The 24438-nt window shown below is 41.9% G+C and overlaps 1 protein-coding gene across 7 annotated transcripts in view; it reads right to left on the bottom strand.

The window, feature by feature from the left end:
• The window catches only part of LOC137250280 (myotubularin-related protein 3), a 208017-nt gene that overhangs the window by 4750 nt on the left and 178829 nt on the right, over positions 1–24438 (bottom strand). For 6 of the 7 annotated variants that reach the window (XM_067782787.1, XM_067782786.1, XM_067782793.1 and 3 more), the window contains one exon: positions 16884–20272. The exons of the other annotated variant lie outside the window; for it this stretch is intronic. In XM_067782787.1, the coding sequence (XP_067638888.1) occupies positions 19874–20272 (399 nt within the window). In that variant the 3' untranslated portion in view covers positions 16884–19873. Of the gene's footprint in view, positions 1–16883; positions 20273–24438 lie in introns of those variants that run through there. 7 annotated transcript variants of the gene reach the window in all.

The following is a 24438-nucleotide window of genomic DNA, read 5'->3' as shown; positions in this document are numbered from 1 at the left end:
TTCGCCCGAACAAAGAGTTGCCGATAAGGCGAAATCTTTTTCGAACACGAAAAATTGTCTCTGCGAAAAACTCTCTGCGATAGGGTGAACAAAAACTGTGAATATTTTCGGGTGAAATAAAACTCTCGATAAGGGTGAATTTCTACTTCAGGTGGAAGCGGATTGTCGTCGCCTTTATCCTGATGCTTCCCCTCTCTGATAATTAATTTTAGAAATTTATTTAATTTACTAATTTTTATAACTTTTATTTTTGGTATGAATTTTCACCCCTATTCAGCGAAACCACCCTAATCAACACCGATAGCACTCAACACCAACGCTGGCTAGGTCATGCTACGCGAATGAAAGATGATGTTCCGGCTAAGCAAAGGAAGAGGGCTGTATCCACTCCGCTGGAAGGAACAGGAAGAAAACTATTCAAACTCCTTTCGTGTGACCAATTGGCGCTAGCTAACCAAGCGAAGAAGTGCAGAAAACTATGGATAAGTGGGGAACTATACTAGAAAATCCGATTTTTTCGGTAGCCTCTATCGACTTGACCAGTGGTAGCGTCTAACGATGTTTTTTGATAGCGATTTAAGTCAACCGAAAAAAATTGGCATTCTAATCCATTCGTCTGCCTTTTCGTTCGAGAAGTGGTACTCATATGTTTTTTTTTGCTAAAACTTTCATTCAAAGAATTGTATTGTAAGAAAATTTATCATACTACTTCGACTCTTCCCTCCATACAACAGTAAGTTAATCGAAATCAATACAAATTTTCTATTGACTTAACATTCTTCTGCACGGCGAATTGGTTGAATTCGCTTTGCCATCACCTTGAATAGATTCGTCTCGCAAAACATATGAAGTCAAGTCGAATCCATAGCAGGTGGTGGCGAAGCGAATGCAACCAATTCGCCGTGCAGAAAAATGTCAAGTCGAAAGAAAAATGTTCATAGACTTCGATTATCTGACATGTTGTAGTACAAGGCGTCGCACTTCCTACATCTGCTATCACTGACAAAGCCTAACTTAATGGCATGTCACGCCAGAAGGCATGTGTCCAGTCAGAATACCCGTCATGGGTCTACAGTCCTCTCTTTTTAATGATAGAAGCAACTGTATTAGTCTAATGTTGTAAGACCTACACATAATCTTAGACACTTTACAGCCCGCGCTTGAACCCACGCCTTTCCCGCTTGGTCGATCATGTGCACCTCTCGCCTTCGCTTAACCTCGCCTAATCTAATTGGGACGTCTACGGAGCAAGCTTCAAGGGATGCGCCCTTTTTAGCTAGTTCGTCCGCTTTTTCATTCCCATATGCCCCGGGACCCAATATAGATGTATGCTTCTCCCTGTCCCGATTATCTCCAGAGACTGCTTACACTCTAACACGCATTTAGATGCTGTGCTATGCGAGATTATTGCGTTAATTGCTGCTTGACTGTCAATATAAAAGTTAACACGGTTACGGCTTACGCTATTCTCTTCCACGGTTTCTACTGCTTTGGTTACGGCTAATATTTCCGCTTGGAAAACGCTACAGTAATCCGGCAGCCTATAGGATCTGCTTATTTCCGGATCAGCGCAGTATACCGCAGACCCTACTCCTTCCACTACTTTGGAACCATCGGTGTACACATGTATCGCCTCGTCCGCCATTTGCGCACCCTTACGCCAACCGTCCACCTCTATTGTGGCCTTAAGATCTCCCTCGAAGCGCAGATAGGGAATCAGGTAGCCTGTTCTTCTTGTCATTGATGACTACTATGGCCACATGGGTGCGTATATACAACAAAATATGAAAAATACAAAAACCACAACAAAATGTGTATTTATTTTAATTCCTGACAGAAGTAAAAATTTTGATATCAGCATTCGCACAATTGGTACTAGGTTCAAAACGCGTCTTTGATACATCTTTCGACATTTTTGGACTTGTTGTAACTGTTTTGTCGACCCCTGTTGTTTGATAATTTGGTTTGAATTTCAAACGTTTCGAGAAAAAGAAAGTTGGCAAAAAGCTGGTAACGTTTTACATGTCCACATGAGTTAAGTGCTGCCAACTCTCATATAACTGATAGATCGTTCCAGAGCTGGATAGTTCATTGGAACTCAACTTATATTGTAACCAATTATCAACATTCTTATTACCGGCAACGAAAATAATAAGCAAGCAATTATTATAATCGTTTTCAGCAGAATAATTGCTGATTTCCTTTGTCGTTTCGGTTCTAACTCGAATGTCGTGGAACGTGTGTCTAAGAATTGGCACAAAAAGTTCTGCAAATTGAAAAATACTCTCATAAAGTGTTAACAGTTACTATGTTTCTACCATTTTTATACTCAGTTGAGCAGAGCTCACAGAGTATATTAACTTTGATTGGATAACGGTTGGTTGTACAGGTATAAAGGAATCGAGATAGATATACACTTCCATATATCAAAATCATCAGGATCGAAACAAAATTTGATTGAGCCATGTCCGTCCGTCCGTCTGTCCGTTAACACGATAACTTGAGTAAATTTTGAGGTATCTTTATGAAATTTGGTATGTAGATTCCTGGGCACTCATCTCAGATCTCTATTTAAAATGAACGATATCGGACTATAACCACGCCCACTTTTTCGATATCGAAAATTTCGATAAACCGAAAAAATGCGATAATTCATTGCCAAAGGCGGATAAAGCGATGTAGCTTGGTAGATGGGTTGACGTTATGACGCAGAATAGAAAATTAGTAAGATTTTGGACAATGGGCGTGGCACCGCCCACTTTTACAAGAAGGTAATTTAAAAGTTTTGCAAGCTGTAATTTGGCAATCGTTGAAGATATCATGATGAAATTTGGCAGGAACGTTACTACTATTACTATATATGTGCTAAAGAAAAACTAGCAAAATCGGATGAAGAACACGCCCACTTTTTAAAAAAAATTTATTTTTAAGTCAAATTTTAACAAAAAATTTAATATCTTTACTGTATATAAGTAAATTAAGTCAAAATTCAACTCCAGTAATGATATGATGCAGGTGGAGGCTGAGCTCAGGGCTCCACCGGGGTCACAAGGTGGCGGATCGTGAACGGCCTCTAGTAGGTTAGCTGCGAATAACCAATAAGCAGTCCCCGACCAAGAGCGACCATAGAGGAGGGCGTGGCGCAAAAGGCCACACATGCCCAATGAATCTTGGTGGCAGGGCGAGTGGGTGCCGCCCTAAAACTTCAATAAGCATCCTCAGGATTGAGCCCAGTAAGATCCTGACGGCGACAACTGGAAAATGTTAAGGAAAAGATTGCTATGGGCTGGCGTGGACGGTATTCTACCATCTTAGTAGCCGAGGGTGACACCTCGTCGAAACGGCTGGTGGGCTAATATCGTCTTCGTCTCCGTCTCGTTAAAACCTTGGCAGGTCTCCAAGTACGTTCGAAGCCACGTCACCATTAAGTTGGTGGTGCAGGATCAGTTGAGATGACTCCTGACTTACGCCGGATTCTGGCTCTGAACACAGACTCTCATAAGGACCTGTGTCAACCCTCGCGTGGCCTCCCTGCACATGCAAAGATAACCACGGGAATCTAAAACGGCGACTGCACATCGGGCGGAGATAGCGGCTTGGAGCGGAGACCCAACCGAAAAGAAATGAACCAAACAATTGACACGCGTAAAAGTAACGAGGCTAATGATAGCGGTGTAACCGCTTTTCAAAGGAGCAGCAAGGTGCTCCGATCGCCGGTGTTAAAAGCCGCTAGCAATGCGACAATAGCACCAGCAGAGAAACAAGTTGGCGGGTCAGCAATGGCCAGGGACACCCCACGACGAACGCAAGGGGGGACAAAAGCTAGTAGGAAAGTAGATGCCACCCCATCTACCCCTGGACAGCAAGGTGACGGCAATGACGGGCGGGAAACCTCCGTATGCGGTGCAACACCGGGGAGGACAAGTCAAGTTGACCTCCTCGAGTATGCAAGAGTTGTGCTGCGCAGCATGCAGGCTGCTGCGGCCAAACAGAAAAATGTGTCGATGGACATAAAGAACGGCATGGCACAACTTGAAGAGACACTGAGTCGTATGCGCTCTTTATTAGAGGGTAAAAGCGCAGAGTACACAGAACCGAAAGCGACTCGTGGGAACAAAAGAGCACGAACGAACTCTGGCTCGCAACCGGGGGCCTCGGAGGCCAAGAAAAAGTGCGATGAGGGTTCTGCGAAGACAATCTCGGGCGAGGCCTGGACGACCGTAAGGAACCGGAAAGCCAAACCACGCCCTGAGAAAGGACAAAGGACACCACCTGGGCAAGCCAAGAAGGCAAAAAGAAAAGGCAAGCCCAGAAACAGACGGGCCGCAACTTTCGTAGTTAGACCAGCCCAGGGAAAGAACTACGCCGAAGTCGTAGGAGCCATCCGGGGCGAGCTTCGGCCTGAAGATACAGGAACCGTCATACGCTCCGTCCGAAAAACCAAATCCGGGAGTGTACTTATCGAAACTGCACGTTGCGGCGATAAATCAGCGTTCATCCAAGCGATAGGAAGCGCTGTTGGAGAAGCGGGCGAAACCAAGCAGCTTACACGGCGAATGCGGATAGAGGTGCTGGGCATGGACTGTCTGGCAACCGCCGAAGAAGTTGCCCAGGCTGTTAGGAAAGCTGCTGGCGGGGAAATGACGGGGCAGGTCCGTGTGTCTATTTTCTCGGCAAACCAGCGTGAACAGAAGATGGCAGCCATTGAAGTGGACGAAGCTGTTGGCGTCCTTTTACTAGCCAAGGGCAAGATCTGTATCGGCTGGCTGCAATGCAGGCTTAGACAGAGGGTAGACGTGCAGCGATGCTTCAGGTGTCTAGGCTACGGACACCAAAAAGCAGACTGCGAAGGCCCTGATAGAAGCAGTGCTTGCTGGAAGTGCGGACAGAGTGGCCACCAGGCCTCGGCCTGCACGGGAACTCCAAAGTGCTTTTTATGCCAGTCAGAGAAGGTCGACCACCTTCCCGGGTCTGGAGCATGCAGCACCTTCAGGGAGGCACTCGCTGCCGCAAAGGCCAAACAGGCGCGCAAGTGACCAGGTTCATCCAAGGCAACCTGAACCGAAGCAGGTTAGCCGATAGTCTGCTGGACCAATTGGTTCTTGAAAGCAGAGCCAGCTATGCCATCATCAGCGAACCTTATAGAGTCAGGAGTGACTGGCACGTAGACTCAACAGGTGCTGCTGCGATCTGGATCCTAGACGCTGGCGCCCACGTACGAAGCCGTGTTGTCGGAAACGGCTACGTACGCGTAACAGTGGCGCACACCACACTAGTGAGCTGCTACCTGTCCCCAAACGATCCAATTCAAGGGTTTAAAGATAAGCTAGAACTACTCGAAGACGATTTGCGTGAGGAAACCGGTAACGTGGTCGTCGCTGGAGATTTCAATGCTAGGGCTGTTGAGTGGGGAATGCCCCAGACTAACTCCAGAGGAAGGCTAGTGCTAGAAATGGCTGCCCGGCTCGGATTGGTCATTCTGAATACCGGCACGACCCCGACATATCGGCGACCAGGCTTTGGACACTCTATCCCTGATATTACATTAGTATCGGAAAACCTGCTGTCAAAGGCGGCTGGATGGAGGGTGATGGAGGATCTCACGGGTAGTGACCATAACTACATAACCTTCCATCTTAATGACTCAGGGCAAAGTCGGACAGAGAGACCGCCCCGTATGAAAACAAAATGGGACGCCTCTAAGGTTGACACTGCAAAGTTCTCCGCTGTTGTACAAGCGAGCGCACGACAGATAGTCGACAGTGCCGAAGCGGCGAACGCTACGGTAGAAGCCACCATGCGTTGTCTGAACAACGCATGCAAGACCTCAATGCCACGAAAAGGGCCTAGGAGAGGCAAAAAACAAGTGCACTGGTGGAGTAGCGAAATCGCCGAACTACGCAGGGTATGCCACAGAAAGCGAAGGCTGGCAACCCGTGCACGCAGCAGGCCTGACGCGCTAGAGCATGCGGAGGCATACAAAAGAGCAAAAAAGGTTCTCTGTGCCGCCATAAAGCAAAGCAAACTTGATAGCTGGAAAAAGCTTTGCAAAGAAGTTGATTGTGATCCTTGGGGACAAGGGTATAAAATAGTAATGGGGAAATTCCGCCCACCGAACCAAACGATGGATGAGGGGAAGATGCGAAGTATAGTAGATGCTCTGTTCCTCACTCGCACAAGCAGAGAGGGTGGCCACGTCACCCACGAAGGCCACGACGTGCAGCCGTTCAGTGAAGGTGAGCTAAAAGCGGCCCTACACAGAATGAAGCCCGGTAAAGCGCCAGGACCAGATGGGATACCAGCTGAAGCAATAAGACTGGCTGCTAAGAGCAGTCCTGAGTTGCTGTTGCACATGTATAACAAATGCCTGGAAGCCAGGATCTTTCCTACAAGGTGGAAGACAGCGCACCTCGTGCTAATCCCGAAAGGCAAGGGAGACCCGAACTCCCCGTCATCTTTCCGACCATTATGCATGCTCGACACGGCCGGGAAAATGATGGAAAGCCTCCTTAAACAACGGCTGATAGCAGCCATTGACGATGGAGGTGGTCTGTCCCATCGGCAGCATGGGTTCCGGAAAGGTCACTCCACAATAGATGCCATAGCCGAGGTTATAAATGCGGTAAGGAAAGCCGAAACCGCGTGCCACCAAGTTAGGCCGGTTGTCTTACTGGTCACGCTGGACGTGAAAAATGCCTTCAATTCCGTCAGGTGGGACGATATGCTCGATGCGCTGAAACACTCTTTCAAGGTACCTCCTTATCTACTAGCCATATTAGGGGACTACCTAAAAGATCGCTGGCTCACGTACGAAACAAACCAAGGTCAGAGAAAGGTGAGGATAACAGGCGGAGCGGCCCAGGGATCGGTGTTAGGTCCCGACCTCTGGAATGCTTCGTATGACAGCCTCCTTCGTTTGCACATGCCAGATAGTGCTTTTCTTGTCGCTTTCGCAGACGACGTGGCTGCCGTAATTACAGCACGGAACTGCGAGCTGGCGCAGCTTAAATTAAACCAAGTAATGCGCAGTGTAAATAGATGGATGAGTGACCATGGACTTCAGCTCGCGACAGCGAAAACTGAGATCGTAATCCTCACGAAGAGACGAATTCCCACCATTACGAATATGATGGTTGGAGAACAACAAGTACAAACACGCAGCTCCACGAAATACCTTGGGGTGAGGCTAGATAGCAAACTAACCTTCTCGGAACACTTTCAAGGAGCCTGTGAGAAAACTGCACGGACCATAGGATACTTAAGTCGATTAATGGCAAACACAGGCGGGCCAAGGCCATGTATAAGAAAGTTGCTTGCTTCCGCTTCGGATTCTATACTCTTGTACGGTGCAGAGATTTGGGCGGATGCAATGAAATTCCGAAAGTATCGAGCAGCTATTACTTCTATCCAACGCAGAGGGGCGCTACGAATTGCCTCAGCTTACCGCACGGTATCCGCAGACGCAGTTCTTGTTATTGCGGGAACCATACCGATACATCTTCTCGCTGAGGAGAGGAAATCAATTTACCACCTCCGAGGAGAAGTACGTAGAGATGTTGCTGCCGCGCAGGCGCGAAAAGATTCTATCCGACGCTGGCAACAGAAATGGAGCTGCAGCACTGCAGGCAAGTGGACCAGGGAACTGATTCCCGAGCTGGAGCCATGGTTAGAACGGCCACATGGAGAGGTCGACTTCTATCTGACACAGTTTTTAAGTGGCCACGGCTACTTCCGGGAATACCTCCACAGGATGGGCAAGGTTGAAAATCCGAATTGCTTATACTGTGGGCTCATAGACGACGTACGCCACACCTTTTTCGAATGCGATCACTTCGCACAGCAACGAAGAAGAGTGGAAGTAACACTAGGCGGCCTATCCCCGGGCAGTGTCATCCATAAAATGACCTGCGGAAATGACAGATGGGACATGGTCAGCAGATATGCAAGGACTATTCTCCTCGCTAAACGGCAAGATGGTTGCTTAGCCCAATAACGTGAGAGTAGCCAAAGAGCTCACGTAGCGCGCTTCCGTGCCCGAAGTTATGCTAAACGCGGTCCCAGGTGCGGAAAATGCGCGGGCCGTGGGAGGTTAGGTTTTAGTGGGTAGACCATAAAGAAAAAGAAAGGGAGTCCTACACTCGGAGAGGCTCGCTGCTACAGAGAGTAGCACCGAGGCTTAACAACCCGGTTAGTGCATAAAGCATTTCCTCCTTCCACGTAACAAAAAAAAAAAAAAAAAAAAAATGATATGATGCAACAAAATATAAAAATAAAAGAAAATTTCAAAATGGGCGTGGCTCCGCCCATTTTCATTTAGTTTGTCTAGAATACTTTTAATGCCATAAGTCGAACAAAAATTTGCCAATCCTTCTTAAATTTGGTAGGGGAATAGATTCTATGACGATAACTGTTTTCTGTGAAAATGGACGAAATCGGTGGAAGCCACGCCCAGTTTTTATACACAGTCCACCGTCTGTCCTTCCGCTCGGCCGTTAACACGATAACTTGAGCAAAAACCGATATATCTTTATTAAACTTAGTCCACGTACTTACCTGAACTCACTTTATCTTGGTATAAAAAATGGCCGAAATCCGACTATAACCACGCCCACTTTATCGATATCGAAAATTACGAAAAATGAAAAAAATGCCATAATTCTATACCAAATACGAAAAAAGGGATGAAACATGGTAATTTGATTGGTTTATTGACGCAAAATATAACTTTAGAAAAAACTTTGTAAAATGGGTGTGACACCTACCATATTAAGTAGAAGAAAATGAAAAAGTTCTACAAGGCGAAATCAACAGCCCTTGGAATCTTGGCAGGAATACTGTAAGTGGTATTGCATATATAAATAAATTAGCAGTACCCGACAGATGATTTTGTGGAACACCCTGGTCCACATTTTGGTCGATATCGCGAAAACGCCTTCACATATACATCTAAGGGCCACTCGCTTTTAAAACCCTCATTAATACCTTTAATTTGATATCCATATCGTACAAACACATTCTAGACTCACCCCTGGCCCACCCTAATGGCGATATATCGAAAATGCGTCCACCTATAGACCTAATGCCCACTCCCTCTTAAAATGCTCAGTAACACCTTTCGTTTGATACCCATATCGTACAAACATTCTAGAGTCACCCCTGGCCCACCCTAATGCCGATATCTCGAAAAGGCGTCCACCTATAGACCTAATGCCCACTCCCTCTTAAAATGCTCAGTAACAACTTTCGTTTGATACCCATATCGTACAAACATTCTAGAGTCACCCCTGGCCCACCCTAATGGCGATATCTCGAAAAGGCGTCCACCAATAGACCTAATGCCCACTCCCTCTTAAAATGCTCAGTAACACCTTTCGTTTGATACCCATATAGTACAAACACATTCTAGAGTCACCCCTGGCCCACCCTAATGGCGATATCAAGAAAAGGCGTCCACCTATAGACCTAATGCCCACTCCCTCTTAAAATGCTCAGTAACACCATTCATTTGATACCCATATCGTACAAACATTCTAGAGTCACCCTTGGTCCACCTTTATGGCGACATCTCGAAAAGGCGTCCACCTATAGAACTAAGGATTACTCCCTTTTAAAATACTCATTACCACCTTTCAAATGATACCCATATCGCACAAACATTCTAGATTCACCCTTGGTCCACCTTTATGGCGACATCTCGAAAAGGCGTCCACCTATAGAACTAAGGATTACTCCCTTTTAAAATACTCATTACCACCTTTCATTTGATACCCATATCGTACAAACACATTCTAGAGTCACCCCTGGCCCACCCTAATGGCGATATCTCGAAAAGGCGTCCACCTATAGACCTAATGCCCACTCCCTCTTAAAATGCTCAGTAACACCTTTCGTTTGATACCCATATCGTACAAACATTCTAGAGTCACCCCTGGCCCACCCTAATGGCGACATCTCGAAAAGGCGTCCACCTATAGACCTAGTGCCCACTCCCTCTTAAAATGCTCAGTAACATGCTCAGTAACACCTTTCGTTTGATACCCATATCGTACCAACACATTCTAGAGTCACCCCTGGCCCACCCTAATGGCGATATCTCGAAAAGGCGTCCACCTATAGACCTAATGCCCACTCCCTCTTAAAATGCTCAGTAACACCTTTCATTTGATACCCATATCGTACAAACACATTCTAGAGTCACCCCTGGCCCACCCTAATGGCGATATCTCGAAAAGGCGTCCACCTATAGACCTAATGCCCACTCCCTCTTAAAATGCTCAGTAACACCTTTCGTTTGATACCCATATCGTACAAACATTCTAGAGTCACCCCTGGCCCACCCTAATGGCGATATTTCTAAAAGGCGTCCACCTATAGACCTAATGCCCGCTCCCTCTTAAAATGCTCAGTAACACCTTTCGTTTGATACCCATATCGTACAAACATTCTAGAGTCACCCCTGGCCCACCGTAATGGCGATATCTCGAAAAGGCGTCCACCTATAGACCTAATGCCCACTCCCTCTTAAAATGCTCAGTAACACCTTTCATTTTATTCCCATATCGTACAAACACATTCAGAGTCACCCCTGGTCCACCTTTATGGCGATATCTCGAAACGGCGTCCACCTATGGAACTAAGGATCACTCCCTTTTAAAATACTCATTAACGCCTTTCATTTGATACCCATATCGTACAAACATATTCTAGAGTCACCCCTGGTCCACCTTTATGGCGATTTCTCGAAAAGGCGTCCACCTATAGACCTAATGCCCACTCCCTCTTAAAATGCTCAGTAACACCTTTCGTTTGATACCCATATCGTACAAACATTCTAGAGTCACCCTTGGTCCACCTTTATGGCGATATCTCGAAAGGGCATCCACCTATAGAACTAAGGATTACTCCCTTTTAAAATACTCATTACCACCTTTCATTTGATACCGATATCGTACAAACACATTCTAGAGTCACCCCTGGCCCACCCTAATGGCGATATCTCGAAAAGGCGTCCACCTATAGACCTAATGCCCACTCCCTCTTAAAATGCTCAGTAACACCTTTCATTTGATACCCATATCGTACAAACACATTCTAGAGTCACCCCTGGCCCACCCTAATGGCGATATCTCGAAAAGGCGTCCACCTATAGACCTAATGCCCACTCCCTCTTAAAATGCTCAGTAACACCTTTCGTTTGATATCCATATCGTACAAACATTCTAGAGTCACCCTTGGTCCACCTTTATGGCGATATCTCGAAAGGGCATCCACCTATAGAACTAAGCCCCACGCCCTTTTAAAATACTTATTACCACCTTTCATTTGATACCCATATCGTACAAACACATTCTTGAGTCACCCCTGGCCCACCTTAATGGCGATATCTCGAAAAGGCGTCCACCGATAGACCTAAGGCCCACTCCCTCTTAAAATGCTCAGTAACACCTTTCATTTGATACCCATATCGTACAAACAAATTCTAGATTCAGCCCTGGTCCACCTTTATGGCGATATCCCTAAATGGCGTCCATCCATAGAACTATGGCCTACTCTCTTTTAAAATACTCTTTAATACCTTCCATTTGATACACATGTCATACAACCACATTCCAGGGTTACCCTAGGTTCATTTTCCTACATGTTGATTTTCCTTATTTTGTCTCCATAGCTCTCAACTGAGTATGTAATGTTCGGTTACACCCGAACTTAGCCTTCCTTACTTGTTTATACTCAGTTGAGCAGAGCTCACAGAGTATATTAACTTTGATTGGATAACGGTTGGTTGTACAGGTATAAAGGAATCGAGATAGATATAGACTTCCACATATCAAAATCATCAGGATCGAAAAAAATTTGATTGAGCCATGTCCGTTCGTCCGTCCGTCCGTCTGTCCGTTAACACGATAACTTGAGTAAATTTTGAGGTATCTTGATGAAATTTGGTATGTAGGTTCCTGAGCACTCATCTCAGATCGCTATTTAAAATGAACAATATCGGACTATAACCACGCCCACTTTTTCGATATCGAAAATTTCGAAAAACCGAAAAAGTGCGATAATTCATTACCAAAGACGAATAAAGCGATGAATCTTGGTAAGTGAGTTGAACATATGACGCAGAATAGAAAATTAGTAAAATTTTGGAAGAAGGTAATTTAAAAGTTTTACAAGCTGTAATTTGGCAGTCGTTGAAGATATCATGATGAAATTTGGCAGGATGCTTAATAAAAATTTGCAAAATCGGAGAACGACCACGCCCACTTTTAAAAAAAACTTTTAAAGTCAAATTTTAACAAAAAATTTAATATTTTTACAGTATATAAGTAAATTATGTCAACACTCAACTCCAGTAATGATATGGCGAAACAAAATGCAAAAATAAAAGAAAATTTCAAAATGGGCGTGGCTCCGCCCTTTTTCTTTTAATTTGTCTAGGATACTTTTAATGCCATAAGTCGAACAAAAACTTACCAATCCTTGTGAAATTTGATAGGGGCTTAGATTCTGGGACGATAACTTATTTCTATGAAAAAGGGCGAAATCGGTTGAAGCCACGCCCAGTTTTTATACACAGTCGACCGTCTGTCCTTCAGCTGAGCCGTTAACACGATAACTTGAGCAAAAATCGATATATCTTTACTAAACTCAGTTCACGTACTTATCTGAACTCACTTTGTATTGGTATACTAAATGGCCGAAATCGGACTAAGACCACGCCCACTTTTTCGATATCGAAAATTACGAAAAACGAAAAAGTGCCATAATTCTATACCAAATACGAAAAAAGGGATGAAACATGGTATTTGGATTAGTTTATTGACGCAAAATATAACTTTAGAAAAAAACTTTGTAAAATGGGTGTGACACTTACCATATTAAGTAGAATGAAATGAAAAAGTTCTGCAGGGCGAAATAAAAAACCCTTGAAATATTGGCAGGAATACTGTTCGTGGTATTATATATATAAATAAATTAGCGGTATCCAACAGATGATGTTATGGGTCACCCTGGTCCACGTTTTGGTCGATATCTGGAAAACGCCTTCACATATACAACTACCACCACTCCCTTTTAAAAGCCTCATTAATACCTTTAATTTGATACCCATATCGTACAAACGCATTCTAGAGTCACCCCTGGTCCACCTTTATGGCGATATCTCGAAAAGGTGTCCACCTATAGAACTAAGCCCCACGCCCTTTCAAAATACTCATTAACACCTTTCATTTGATACACATATCGTACAAACATATTCTAGAGTCACCCCTCGTCCACCTTTATGGCGATATTTCGAAAGGGCGACCACATATAGGACTAAAAACCACTCCCTTTTAAAATACTCATTAATACCTTTAATTTGATACCCATATCGTACAAACACATTCTAGAGTCACCCCTGGTCCACCTTTATGGCGATATCTCGAAAAGGCGTCCACCTATAGGACTAAGGTCCTCTCCCTTTTAAAATACTCATTAATACCTTTAATTTGATACCCATATCGTACGAACACATTCTAGAGTCCCCCTGGTCCACCTTTATGGCGATATCTCGAAAAGGCATCCACCTATAGAACTAAGGCCCACTCCCTTTTAAAATGCTCATTAACCCCTTTCATTTTATACCCATATCGTTCAAACATATTCTAGAGTCACCCCTCGTCCATCTTTATGGCGATATTTCGAAAGGGCGACCACATATAGGACTAAGGTCCACTCCCTTTTAAAATACTCATTAATACCTTTCGTTTGATACCCATATTGTACAAACGCATTCTAGAGTCACCCCTGGTCCACCTTTATGCCGATATCTCGAAAAGGCGACCACCTGTACAACTACCACCACTCCCTTTTAAAACCTTCATTAATACCTTTAATTTTATACCCATATCGTACAAACACATTATAGTCACCCCTGGTCCACCTTTATGGCGATATTTCGAAAGGGCGACCACATATAGGACTAAGGTCCACTCCCTTTTAAAATACTCATTAATACCTTTAATTTGATACCCATATCGTACAAACACATTCTAGAGTCACCCCTGGTCCACCTTTATCGTGATATCTCGAAAAGGCGTCCACCTATAGAACTAAGCCCCACGCCGTTTTAAAATACTCATTAACACCTTTCGTTTGATACCCATATTGTACAAACGCATTCTAGAGTCACCCCTGGTCCACCTTTATGGCGATATCTCGAAAAGGCGACCACCTATACAACTACCACCACTCCCTTTTAAAACCTTCATTAATACCTTTAATTTGATACCCATATCGTACAAACACATTCTAGAGTCACCCCTGGTCCACCTTAAGGCGTCCACCTATAGAACTAAGCCCCACGCCCTTTTAAAATACTCATTAGCACCTTTCCTTTGATACCCATATTGTACAAACGCATTCTAGAGTCACCCCTAGTCCACCTTTATGGCGATATCTCGAAAGGGCGACCACCTATACAACTACCACCACTCCCTTTTAAAACCTTCATTAATACCTTTAATTTGATACCCATATCGTACAAACACATTCTAGAGTCACCCCTGGTCCACCTTTATGGCGATATTTCGAAAAGGCGACCGCCTATAGGACTAGGGTCCACTCCCTTTTAAAATACTCATTAATACCTTTAATTTGATACCCATATCGTACAAACACATTCTAGTCACCCCTGGTCCACCTTTATCGCGATATCTCGAAAAGGCGACCACCTATACAACTACCACCACTCCCTTTTAAAACCTTCATTAATAACTTTAATTTTGTACCCATATGGTACAAACGCATTCTAGAGTCACCCCTGGTCCACCTTTATGGCGATATCTCGAAAAGGCATCCACCTATAGAACTAAGCCCCACGACCTTTTAACATACTCATTAACACCTTTCGTTTGATACCCATATTGTACAAACGCATTCTAGAGTCATCCCTGGTCCACCTTTCTGGCGATATCTCGAAAAGGCGACCACCTATACAACTACCACCGCTCCCTTTTAAAACCTTCATTAATACCTTTAATTTGATACCCATATCGTACAAACACATTCTAGAGTCACCCCTGGTCCACCTTTATGGCGATATCTCGAAAAGGCGTCCACCTATAGGACTAAGGTCCACTCCCTTTTAAAATACTCATTAATACCTTTAATTTGATACCCATATCGTACGAACACATTCTAGAGTCACCCCTGGTCCACCTTTATGGCGATATCTCGAAAAGGCATCCACCTATAGAACTAAGGCCCACTCCCTTTTAAAATGCTCATTAACCCCCTTCATTTTATACCCATATCGTACAAACAAATTCTAGGGTCACCCCTGGTCCACCTTTATGGCGATATCTCGAAACGGCGTCCACCTATGGAAATAAGGATCACTCCCTTTTAAAATACTCATTAACACCTTTCATTTGATACCAATATCGTACAAACAAATTCTAGAGTCAACCCTGATCCACCTTTATGGCGATATCCCTAAATGGCGGCCACCTATAGAACTATGGCCCACTCCCTCTTAAAATACTCTTTAATACCTTTCATTTGATACACATGTCATACAAACATATTCCAGGGTTACCCTCGGTTCATTTTCCTACATGGTTATTTTCCCTTATGTTGCCACCATAGCTCTCAACTGAGTATGTAATGTTCGGTTACACCCGAACTTAACCTTTCTTACTTGTTTTTATTGGAATACATATATATACATATTTATATTTATGACAGGTAAAGAAATTATATCATTATATTCGTTGCTGTCCGTATGACCGAACTTTTTTTTGCGACAATGTTCCCACATTCTTTTTACTTCTGTGACGGTTTTTGTTGGTTCAACTATTCTCAAAAGTTTTGCTATCATTTGAGCCCCATATAGCTTAATAGGCCGCAAGTAAAACACGTTGAGGGGATTCAAGTTTTACTAACATAACGTACATTGTTATCTTCTAACCACTTTTGGGTGACAGGGGCGTAATGTTCTAGAGCTTAGTCCGTCCAAAATACAATTCAACTATTAAGGCGACGTAAGACGACAGAAGACGTTTTTGAAGACACTCTTTCACATAAGTTTCTGCGTTAATGGTTCCCCTTGTAGAGAACAGCGTGAATTAATGCCCACATTCACGAAAAGCTTGCCAAATCAGACCTTTCTGTTAAACTTTTCTATCAAGGTGGCTTTATCCGAATAGAAATGTTCTCTCCAGACAGAAAGCAATAGAACTGGGTAATTGGAAACTTTCTTAGGTCCATTTTCAAAGACGTTTGGCCGTCCATAATAACACACAAATTTTTGTTTATCAATTTGGTTCCCTAAAGCTCAGGGTCAAAGGAAATGATTTTTGAAGTCTGTTTCTCATTTCGCTTCGGAACTTTTTTATTTTTGTGTGACTTACATATATTTTCGGTTTTCTCTAATTATGGAGAGAATATTATTCTCCAACTGGGCGTCTGATAATCTTTTTGGGCGACCACTCCTGGCTTGTCCTTCTCTAAGCCTTCCTTGAAGTGCAAAACCGTTCTTGGGGCAGTGTCATAGGATAATCTTATGAGTTTTGTCAACTTTTTGTAACTAACATTATTCGTCCAAATGTACAACCTTCTTTTACGTAGCTCTTCCTTACTAAATTTCTCGTTGTTTAAGACTTGGGTTCAGAAGCATTGTTCAACTATATGGTTGGCTCATCTCTACAGCAACTACATGCCTTTGTTCAGATTCTCAAAATCTGCGTGTTGGTATTAGGCGAATGGGATGGAATGAAAGCACTAAACTTTGCAATTTTTTTGTGTTGTAAGAAAATATTGTCAATGTTTGGTTGCATTTTGCGTTTGGCATCTCCTTTTGACAATCCCTACTCCAGTGAAATGAAAAAAATAAAACCAGCTGATGAGTTGAGCCATGTTTCAGAAGTATATATATTTTAAAAATGTTATCAAACACGAATTCAGAAATAATTAATTCAAAACCTACTATGTCATTACTAAAAAAAACTTACAGGGAACTCTAAATATGCAGAACTTTCTGCACCAGTCCTTAAAAGCTCCCTTACACAAATCGATTTTCTGGTCAACTAAAATTATAATGCAAATTATGGTTGAGCGTCCAGAAAATCGAATCGTGTAAAAAACCCTTACAGCTTACAGGCAGGCAGGCAGACTTAAGGGTAGCTTTTTCGGTCATACATAGCAGTACGGCAATCGAAGGAAGCTTTCTATTTTTGACAAGCTACAATGAGAAGAGCCTCCTGTTTGCCATATTTTCTTTAAAATTAAATATATGCACACATTTTGCGGCTGTTCAATTCCTCTTCAATGTAATTAGGCCTGAATCAAGCATGTATGCAAAAAAAAAAACAAATATTCCCACACATGTTGACATTAAAATATCTCTCTTATTTTTAACTTTCCAAAATGTTATTGAACAGTTCATATTGTTTCAGTTCTACTTAATAAGTAGTATTTATTTAACAGTTTGTATTTATGTATGCATTTATATAACAGAGGGCGTTCATAAGAATTTCCATTCAAATTTCTAATTGACAAAAAAAAAAATTTACAAGTGGTTTTATTCTATGCAATCGAAAATATCTGAAAGGACAAAATTAATGTTAAAACTAGCATACGTTTCACATTTTTTAGCCTGACATACGTATTCCTTAGCGTTGATTTTACAGTAACTCCTTTTTCGGTGCCATGATAAATCACTTTTTTAATTTTGTTTTTTAATTTTGTTAGGAGTATGTTGGTATTTTAACTTTCCGCACAGTAATGCAGATTTGCCATCTATGATATTACAGAACACTCCAACAGAATATTTGATTGGTAAGCCTCCGCCGAAAGCGTTTCTATATGTACCGATCGGTTTAAGATAAACAGATGAGTTTGGAGGATATGTTCTAGAAAGAACCGCCTTAGAGGTTTGTTTTCAAGATACGGTTATTGATTAATATGGATACAGCAAGGCGCGTTAAAAATGAGCAAGTTTCTTTATGAGAGGCAGACTACTTGGTCTTTTAATTGAAACTCAGATATCACTATCCCCCTTGTCTAAAAAGATGGCCGCAAATTATCTGAACGGTAGGCAAGTGTCGGTTCAATTTATCAACGAAAATCCAAACTTAGGAGAATTAAAAAGGGGGTGCCGCAGGTTGTCCTATTCCCAATTCTGTTTAGATTGCTACATATCACAGCTGCCTTCCCCGCTAGAGTTACCATTGTGTCCTATGCCGATGTCTGCGCGATAATGGCGACAGGACCTAACTCCTCAATAGAGAAGTTAGTTTCTAAAATGAATATCTATCTTCCCAGTCCTTATGGTTTCTTCACTTAGCGCAACCTAGTACTATCACCGACCGAATCCGCGGCCACTGTTTACGATTCCGAAGGAACACATGACGCAAATATTGGACGTTCACCTCTAGGGTGTTACGCTACTGACTGTCAGTCGTCCAAAGATCGATTACACTCTCCCCTTCAAGACACATGAAACCGAAATTATATCAAAGTACAAAGCCGCGACAAAATCCTCAAGTCGCTTGTCGGCAGCACTTAGGGAAAAGATAAAGAAACGTTGCGAACTATTTATAAAGCAATTGGCCGGCCGCGTATGTGCTACGCGTCACCACTCTGGTCACCTCAACGTCTTAAAAACTCACTGGATAAGGCTGCAGGCCTGCCAAAATGCTGCACTCAGAACTGCCACGGGATGTCTTCTTATGACCTCTGAACATCATCGACATCACGCACCTTCCTGCGCATCCGTTTCATCCAGATAAGTATAAGAAGGCCCTAAGCTTATTCCACACAGAAGCGGGTCGCGCCCCCTTTACCCCGTTATCAATATGCATTATTCAAGCCTTGCAGAAGAAGAAAGCATAGTACCAAGAGTGACACGAGCATCTCTGGCCCAACTTCGTTCTGGATACTGTTACAGGTTAAACTCTTACTTGTCCAGAATAAATCCCGACTCACGTAACGTATGACTATTTGTGAGTGGTTGCACCCATTGAAGCACTGTTAATAAAACAACTCCATAGAAACATCGAGTAACTGCACGATAAACCTGCGAGACAAAATACGGCTAAGCAGATTCCTTTTGATAAAACGAAACGTGCCACAAATACCCCGACCTGAGTAATTTCAGATATAGCAGCTTCAATGCTGGAAATAACTAGGCACCGCAAATATAGAGTATTATGAAATTGCATGGGCTTACTTACTGGCTCCTTCAAAAAAGGAGAAATAACAGCTTTAGGCAAGGACACACTGAGCTGCACTACACTACGCGGCAAAATATTATTTGCATGTATTCTTATGGAGCGGCAGCAGCACTGCGCGGCCGACCATGAGTGGCAATGTTGATCAAATAAGCAAAAAAAAAATTTGCGCCGCATAGTGTGCCCTTAGCTTTAGTGTCATCAAAATTTCGGTCTTCAGTGATTCAGCGGCAATGTTGATCAAATAAGCAAAAAAAAAAATTAGCGCCGCATAGTGTGCCCTTAGCTTTAGTGTCATCAAAACTTCGGTCTTCAGTGAAGGAATAGCCAGTATAATGTACATACATATGCGCATACCTAAATGTATACTCAGTAATATGACATGTTAAAAGGAGTACAACTACAGCATTTGGGCTGACGGTATGGAGTGCTCGCTATAAACTATGTTTCCGGCACTCTGACTACTTTTACAATTTTCCATAAGAACTAATAATTTTCATAGCTCTCTATCTTTATATTATAGCAACGCTTCCACTCTGTCGTTAGCGTTAAAGTTTTATAATATGCTAAATAAACTTCAAATCGATAATTTTGGTGGTAGCAATTAAATCGTGGTTAAGGCCCGATATTAAAAAAAATATATATATATATGAATATATGTATTAATTTGCAACACTAGCTGCAATATTCTTATTTGCTGCCATTAACATATGTGACATGCTGCTGCTTTCGATTTGTGTGCTTGTAGCTGCCGCGACAGCAGCCACAGTGACGCCAGCTGTCGCAGCTGCATTCTGGCAATGCTGCTGCTGTTTTTGTTGTTGTTGCTGAAGTACTGAAGCGGGAGTTGTAGGCTTCGTTGGCATAATTACTTTACGTGAAGATGCAGGTGTAGTTGTGTCTGTTGTTGTAACATCTATTTTATGCGACGCTGCACTGGAAACTTCAGTAATAGTTGAATTCGATAAATTCATTGCGGTCGTAATATTTGCACAGGTGCTGATTGTATTTGATGTTATAAGATTTGGTATATTGGTTGAATTGACCATGCGGCTCTGTTGCTAAAAATACATTTAAACATACATTAGTTGTTATTCTACGGTAAGAATATTGCGAAATAATAACAGGGCCATGTCAAAAAAGATTTTTTTGGCAAAACATAGGGTTGCAGTTGACACCATTGTGGATAAGACAAGTGTGATAACTTCTGCATAGACGTCAAAATTAAAAATAGAATGGATCACCTGATTTCGAATTGACTATCGCTGTCTCATTCTGTATCTCTTTCTATCACCCGCTGAAGATAGCCGGCTATATGCGCCGCCATATTGGACACCCTGTCAAAACGCTGCCAAAATGCTTAAATGTAGCCATATTGAACATCCTGTCAGGCAGTTGACGGATAAGATATCACACATGTTTTATTCACAATGGTTGACATTTTTGCGGCAATAAGGTTTTACAAAAGTATCTATTACACTGGTCAACAACATTTTTGTACATGGGTCGTGCGTATATTTTTTTATTGCTTTTGAACCCAGAAATAAGAATATGAACATAAAACAGTTTTTGATTTGGTTTTGTTCGAAAAAAATGAGAAAAACGAAAAACATGGAAATTCATCAAAATTTGACATAGATTTGATTTATTCTAGCATAGTAAAAATCAATTTAAGATTTATTCTTATAAATTTAGTTTTAGAATATAGTTTAAATGTTTAAAAATTCTTTTTCCTGCTTTTCCTGACATATTTGGTAACATTTTCTCTTATTAACGTCCAAATATAGTCCCCCATCATGCTTTCCGTATACTGGCCTTGGTAGCGTTTCTCAAACTCCATTATATCTTGATGGAATCGCTCCCCGTGTTCTTCTGAATAAGCTCCCATATTATCTTTGAATTTATCCAGATGTGGATGTAACATGTGCATCTTTAGCGACATTCTACATCCGATGGCGGAAAAAATCGTAATCATGCCAGTTATCAGCTCATCATAATTTTCATCCCTATGATTTCCAAGAAAGCCATGAACTACTGCCTTAAAACTGTTCCACGCTAGATTCTCCTCATTGTTAAGTAGGTCGGGGAAAATATCGCAGTTCATATTTTTTTTTATTTGAGGGCCAACAAAGACTCCAGCTTTAATTTTCGCCTCTGACAGCTTTGGAAAAAGTCTGCAAATATTTGAAAGCTTTAGACTCAATATTAAGAGCCTTCACAAATTGTTTAATAAGGCCAAATTTTATATGCAATGGCGGTATCAAAATATTTTTAGGATCAGCAATTGCTTCATGTTTAATATTAAATCTTCCCACTCCATACTCAGCACGTTCATGCCAATGTTTTTGGCGATAGTGGGCGGCATCATTTCTGCTATCCCATAGGCAAAGATAACAGGAGTGTTTGGTATATCCACCTTGCATTCCAGTAAAAAAAACAAACCATCTTGAAGTCTCCAATAACTTCCCACTTGTATTCCGTATATTTGATTGCAGTTGATAGCATTTTAATACTGTCATAATTTTCTTTGAGATGTTTGGAATGTGCCAGTGGAATATATGTAAATTTGTTCCCATTGTGTAGTAGAACTGCTTTTAGACTTTTTGTTGAGCTGTCGATAAAGAGGCGCCGCCATTCATTTGTATTACAAGGAATACCAATTGCTTCAAATAAACCTTTCACGTCATAGCAAAAACAGAGTCCATCTTCCTTACTGTAGAAACAAGAAAATTCTTCATGACGCTTTCTTTGCCGAGATATTCGACCATCAGAAGTAAGTAAATTTGGTTGTTTAAGCCGCGATGCTAATAACTCTGCTTTGTCTTTTGATAGATTTAAGTCTCTTATTAAGTCACTGAGATCTTCAGAGTTGATGAGATGTGGTATTCCTGGTTCAAATTGAGGAACAAATTCGGAATGTAAGGATGCAGATGAACTCGGTGTTTGAAAGCTGCCTTGAGGGAATAGTTGCTTTCCCCACACAGGTGGATCAGGTACAGGGTTTTGTTCCGAATGTGGTACTGGAGCGGATGTCGATGGTAGTTCGGGATATATTGTTTTCCTTAAACGTTTCCCTTTCAGTGGTTTCACTACACAAAAATAGCAATCAGTGTCATGATTACTCGGTTCCCTCCAAATCCTCGGCACTGCGAAATTCATGGCTCTTTTCTCACCCTTGTACCAAACTATAATAAAACGTATATATGTAGATATATATATATATATATATGTGGGAGCCTTAAAGTAATTAAGACATTTTACAACACTGTATGTCATAAAGCGACTGCAGGCGGAGAACGGACTAACTGCAGAAACATGAATAAATAAGATAAAATGCAAACAAGCAACAAAGGGATAACGGAACTTTTAAAATAGCGAATATACAAATTTTAAAGTCATAGTTTGCGCTTGAGGACAGTTCATATGAAGTTGAGTAGTGAATCGGACGCGCCACGGCAAGTAAAAATAACTTCTTTTTTGTATATGCCGAAGCATAAGTGCAAAGTAAAAATGTTTAACTAAATAAATAAATTTGAACTAAAACATGTGTAAATGTGAACTAAAAGTGTCTATCTAACCTAAAATAGTAGCGTACAACGCAAAACAATACAAACTTGAAATGTTAATTGTAAAACCGAAATAAATGAAATACAAACAATTTGAGGTAATTTTAAAGAAAAGAGCGTGTTAATACCTTTTGAACCCCACAAATGGTGTCAGAAGTGCGAAAATTTTTTTAATAAAAACTTTTATTTCATGCGCCGTCCGATTATTTGTGCTAAAGCCGTTAAGCCACACACGTACATACAAAAAAAAAGCTTGTCACAGATCGTTGTGAAAAATTCAGTGCTAGAAATGCAGCAATATCTGCATAAAACTGTACCAAAAATTCATATCGGGTTTAATTGAAGTCATACGATAGAACAGTTATACATTGGGGTGCCTATATGCAAAACCCTATCGTTGAAAAGCCGTTATGCTCATCGCTCATATTTTGCGTGAAAAAGAAATAATAAATTTTGTCGCTTTGCGGCGTCCGTTTAATGAACAACGGAACACGAACCTTGAAGTGTTGCTATACTGCTGCTGGCGAACAAGTTGAGTAGCCAAGCAGTAAAACTTAAATGTTGTTGTTGTGGGCGACTAAGTAAAAGCCCCACCGTTGATGTGTTACTGTACTGTTGTTGGTGAACAAGTCGAGTAGCCAAGCAGTAAAACTTAAATGTTGTTGTTGTGGGCGACTAAGTAAAAGCCCCACCGTTGATGTGTTACTGTACTGTTGTTGGTGAACAAGTCGAGTAGCCAAACAGTAAAACTTAAATGTTGTTGTTGTGGGCGACTAAGTAAAAGCCCAACCGTTGATGTGTTACTGTACTGACATGGGCGAATAAGTCGAAGTAGCCCAGCAGTAAATCTACGATTCCGATAAGTGATAATATTTGGCGAACCTATGTTGCAGTTGATGGAAGAAACTTTACTAAGTTGCAGTTGTTGATACGAGCCGATGCCGCACTTACAAATGAGAAAGCTGAACACTGTCGAGACAAACTAACGATAAGTATAAGTTTATATACTAACTCGATTGTATTGTAGAATTGCTTTTAGTACTAATTTTTGCAAAAAATAAGAATATCCATTTCAATACATTATAACAAGGTAGATACCAAAAAAAAGTTATAAAGCTTACCGTGGCACAATGGATAGAGATGAAATATTAGGGTTGACCGTAAGTAATTTGAAAAGCAAACTCACTGAACTAGGGCTTTCCACAAGTGGTCGTAAGGTAGTCCTTCAAGACAGACTTATGGAGCATTATGAAATTGAGCTTAGCGATGACGAAGACGAAGTCTTCGAGAATGCTTCCTCTGTACACTCCGTTGCCGTTGGGGTGCGTGAAACAACTAGAACACCCTTCACACTTCGTGACATCGAAGATTCTTTGTCTTGTTTTTCAGGTTCAGGCCAAGCATCAATAGAAAAGTGGTTAGAAATTTTTGAGGAGAACGCTGCAGCAGTGCAGTGGAATGAATTGCAAAAATTTATTTATGCAAAGCAATTGCTAAAAGGTGGTGCTAAGATGTTTGTTCAGTGCCAAAAAGGTATAAAAGACTGGGACTCTTTGAAAAAATCGTTAAAAGAAGAATTTGGTTCAGCAGTATCTGTGAATGAAGTGCATCGTATGTTGCGCAATAGGCGAAAACAGTATAACGAAGATTACAAAGAGTAC

Source organism: Eurosta solidaginis, chromosome 4 (assembly GCF_040869045.1).
Source record: "Eurosta solidaginis isolate ZX-2024a chromosome 4, ASM4086904v1, whole genome shotgun sequence".
In the NCBI taxonomy this organism is placed as follows: Eukaryota; Metazoa; Arthropoda; class Insecta; order Diptera; family Tephritidae; genus Eurosta; species Eurosta solidaginis.
This window is presented reverse-complemented; position numbering and strand designations above follow the sequence as displayed.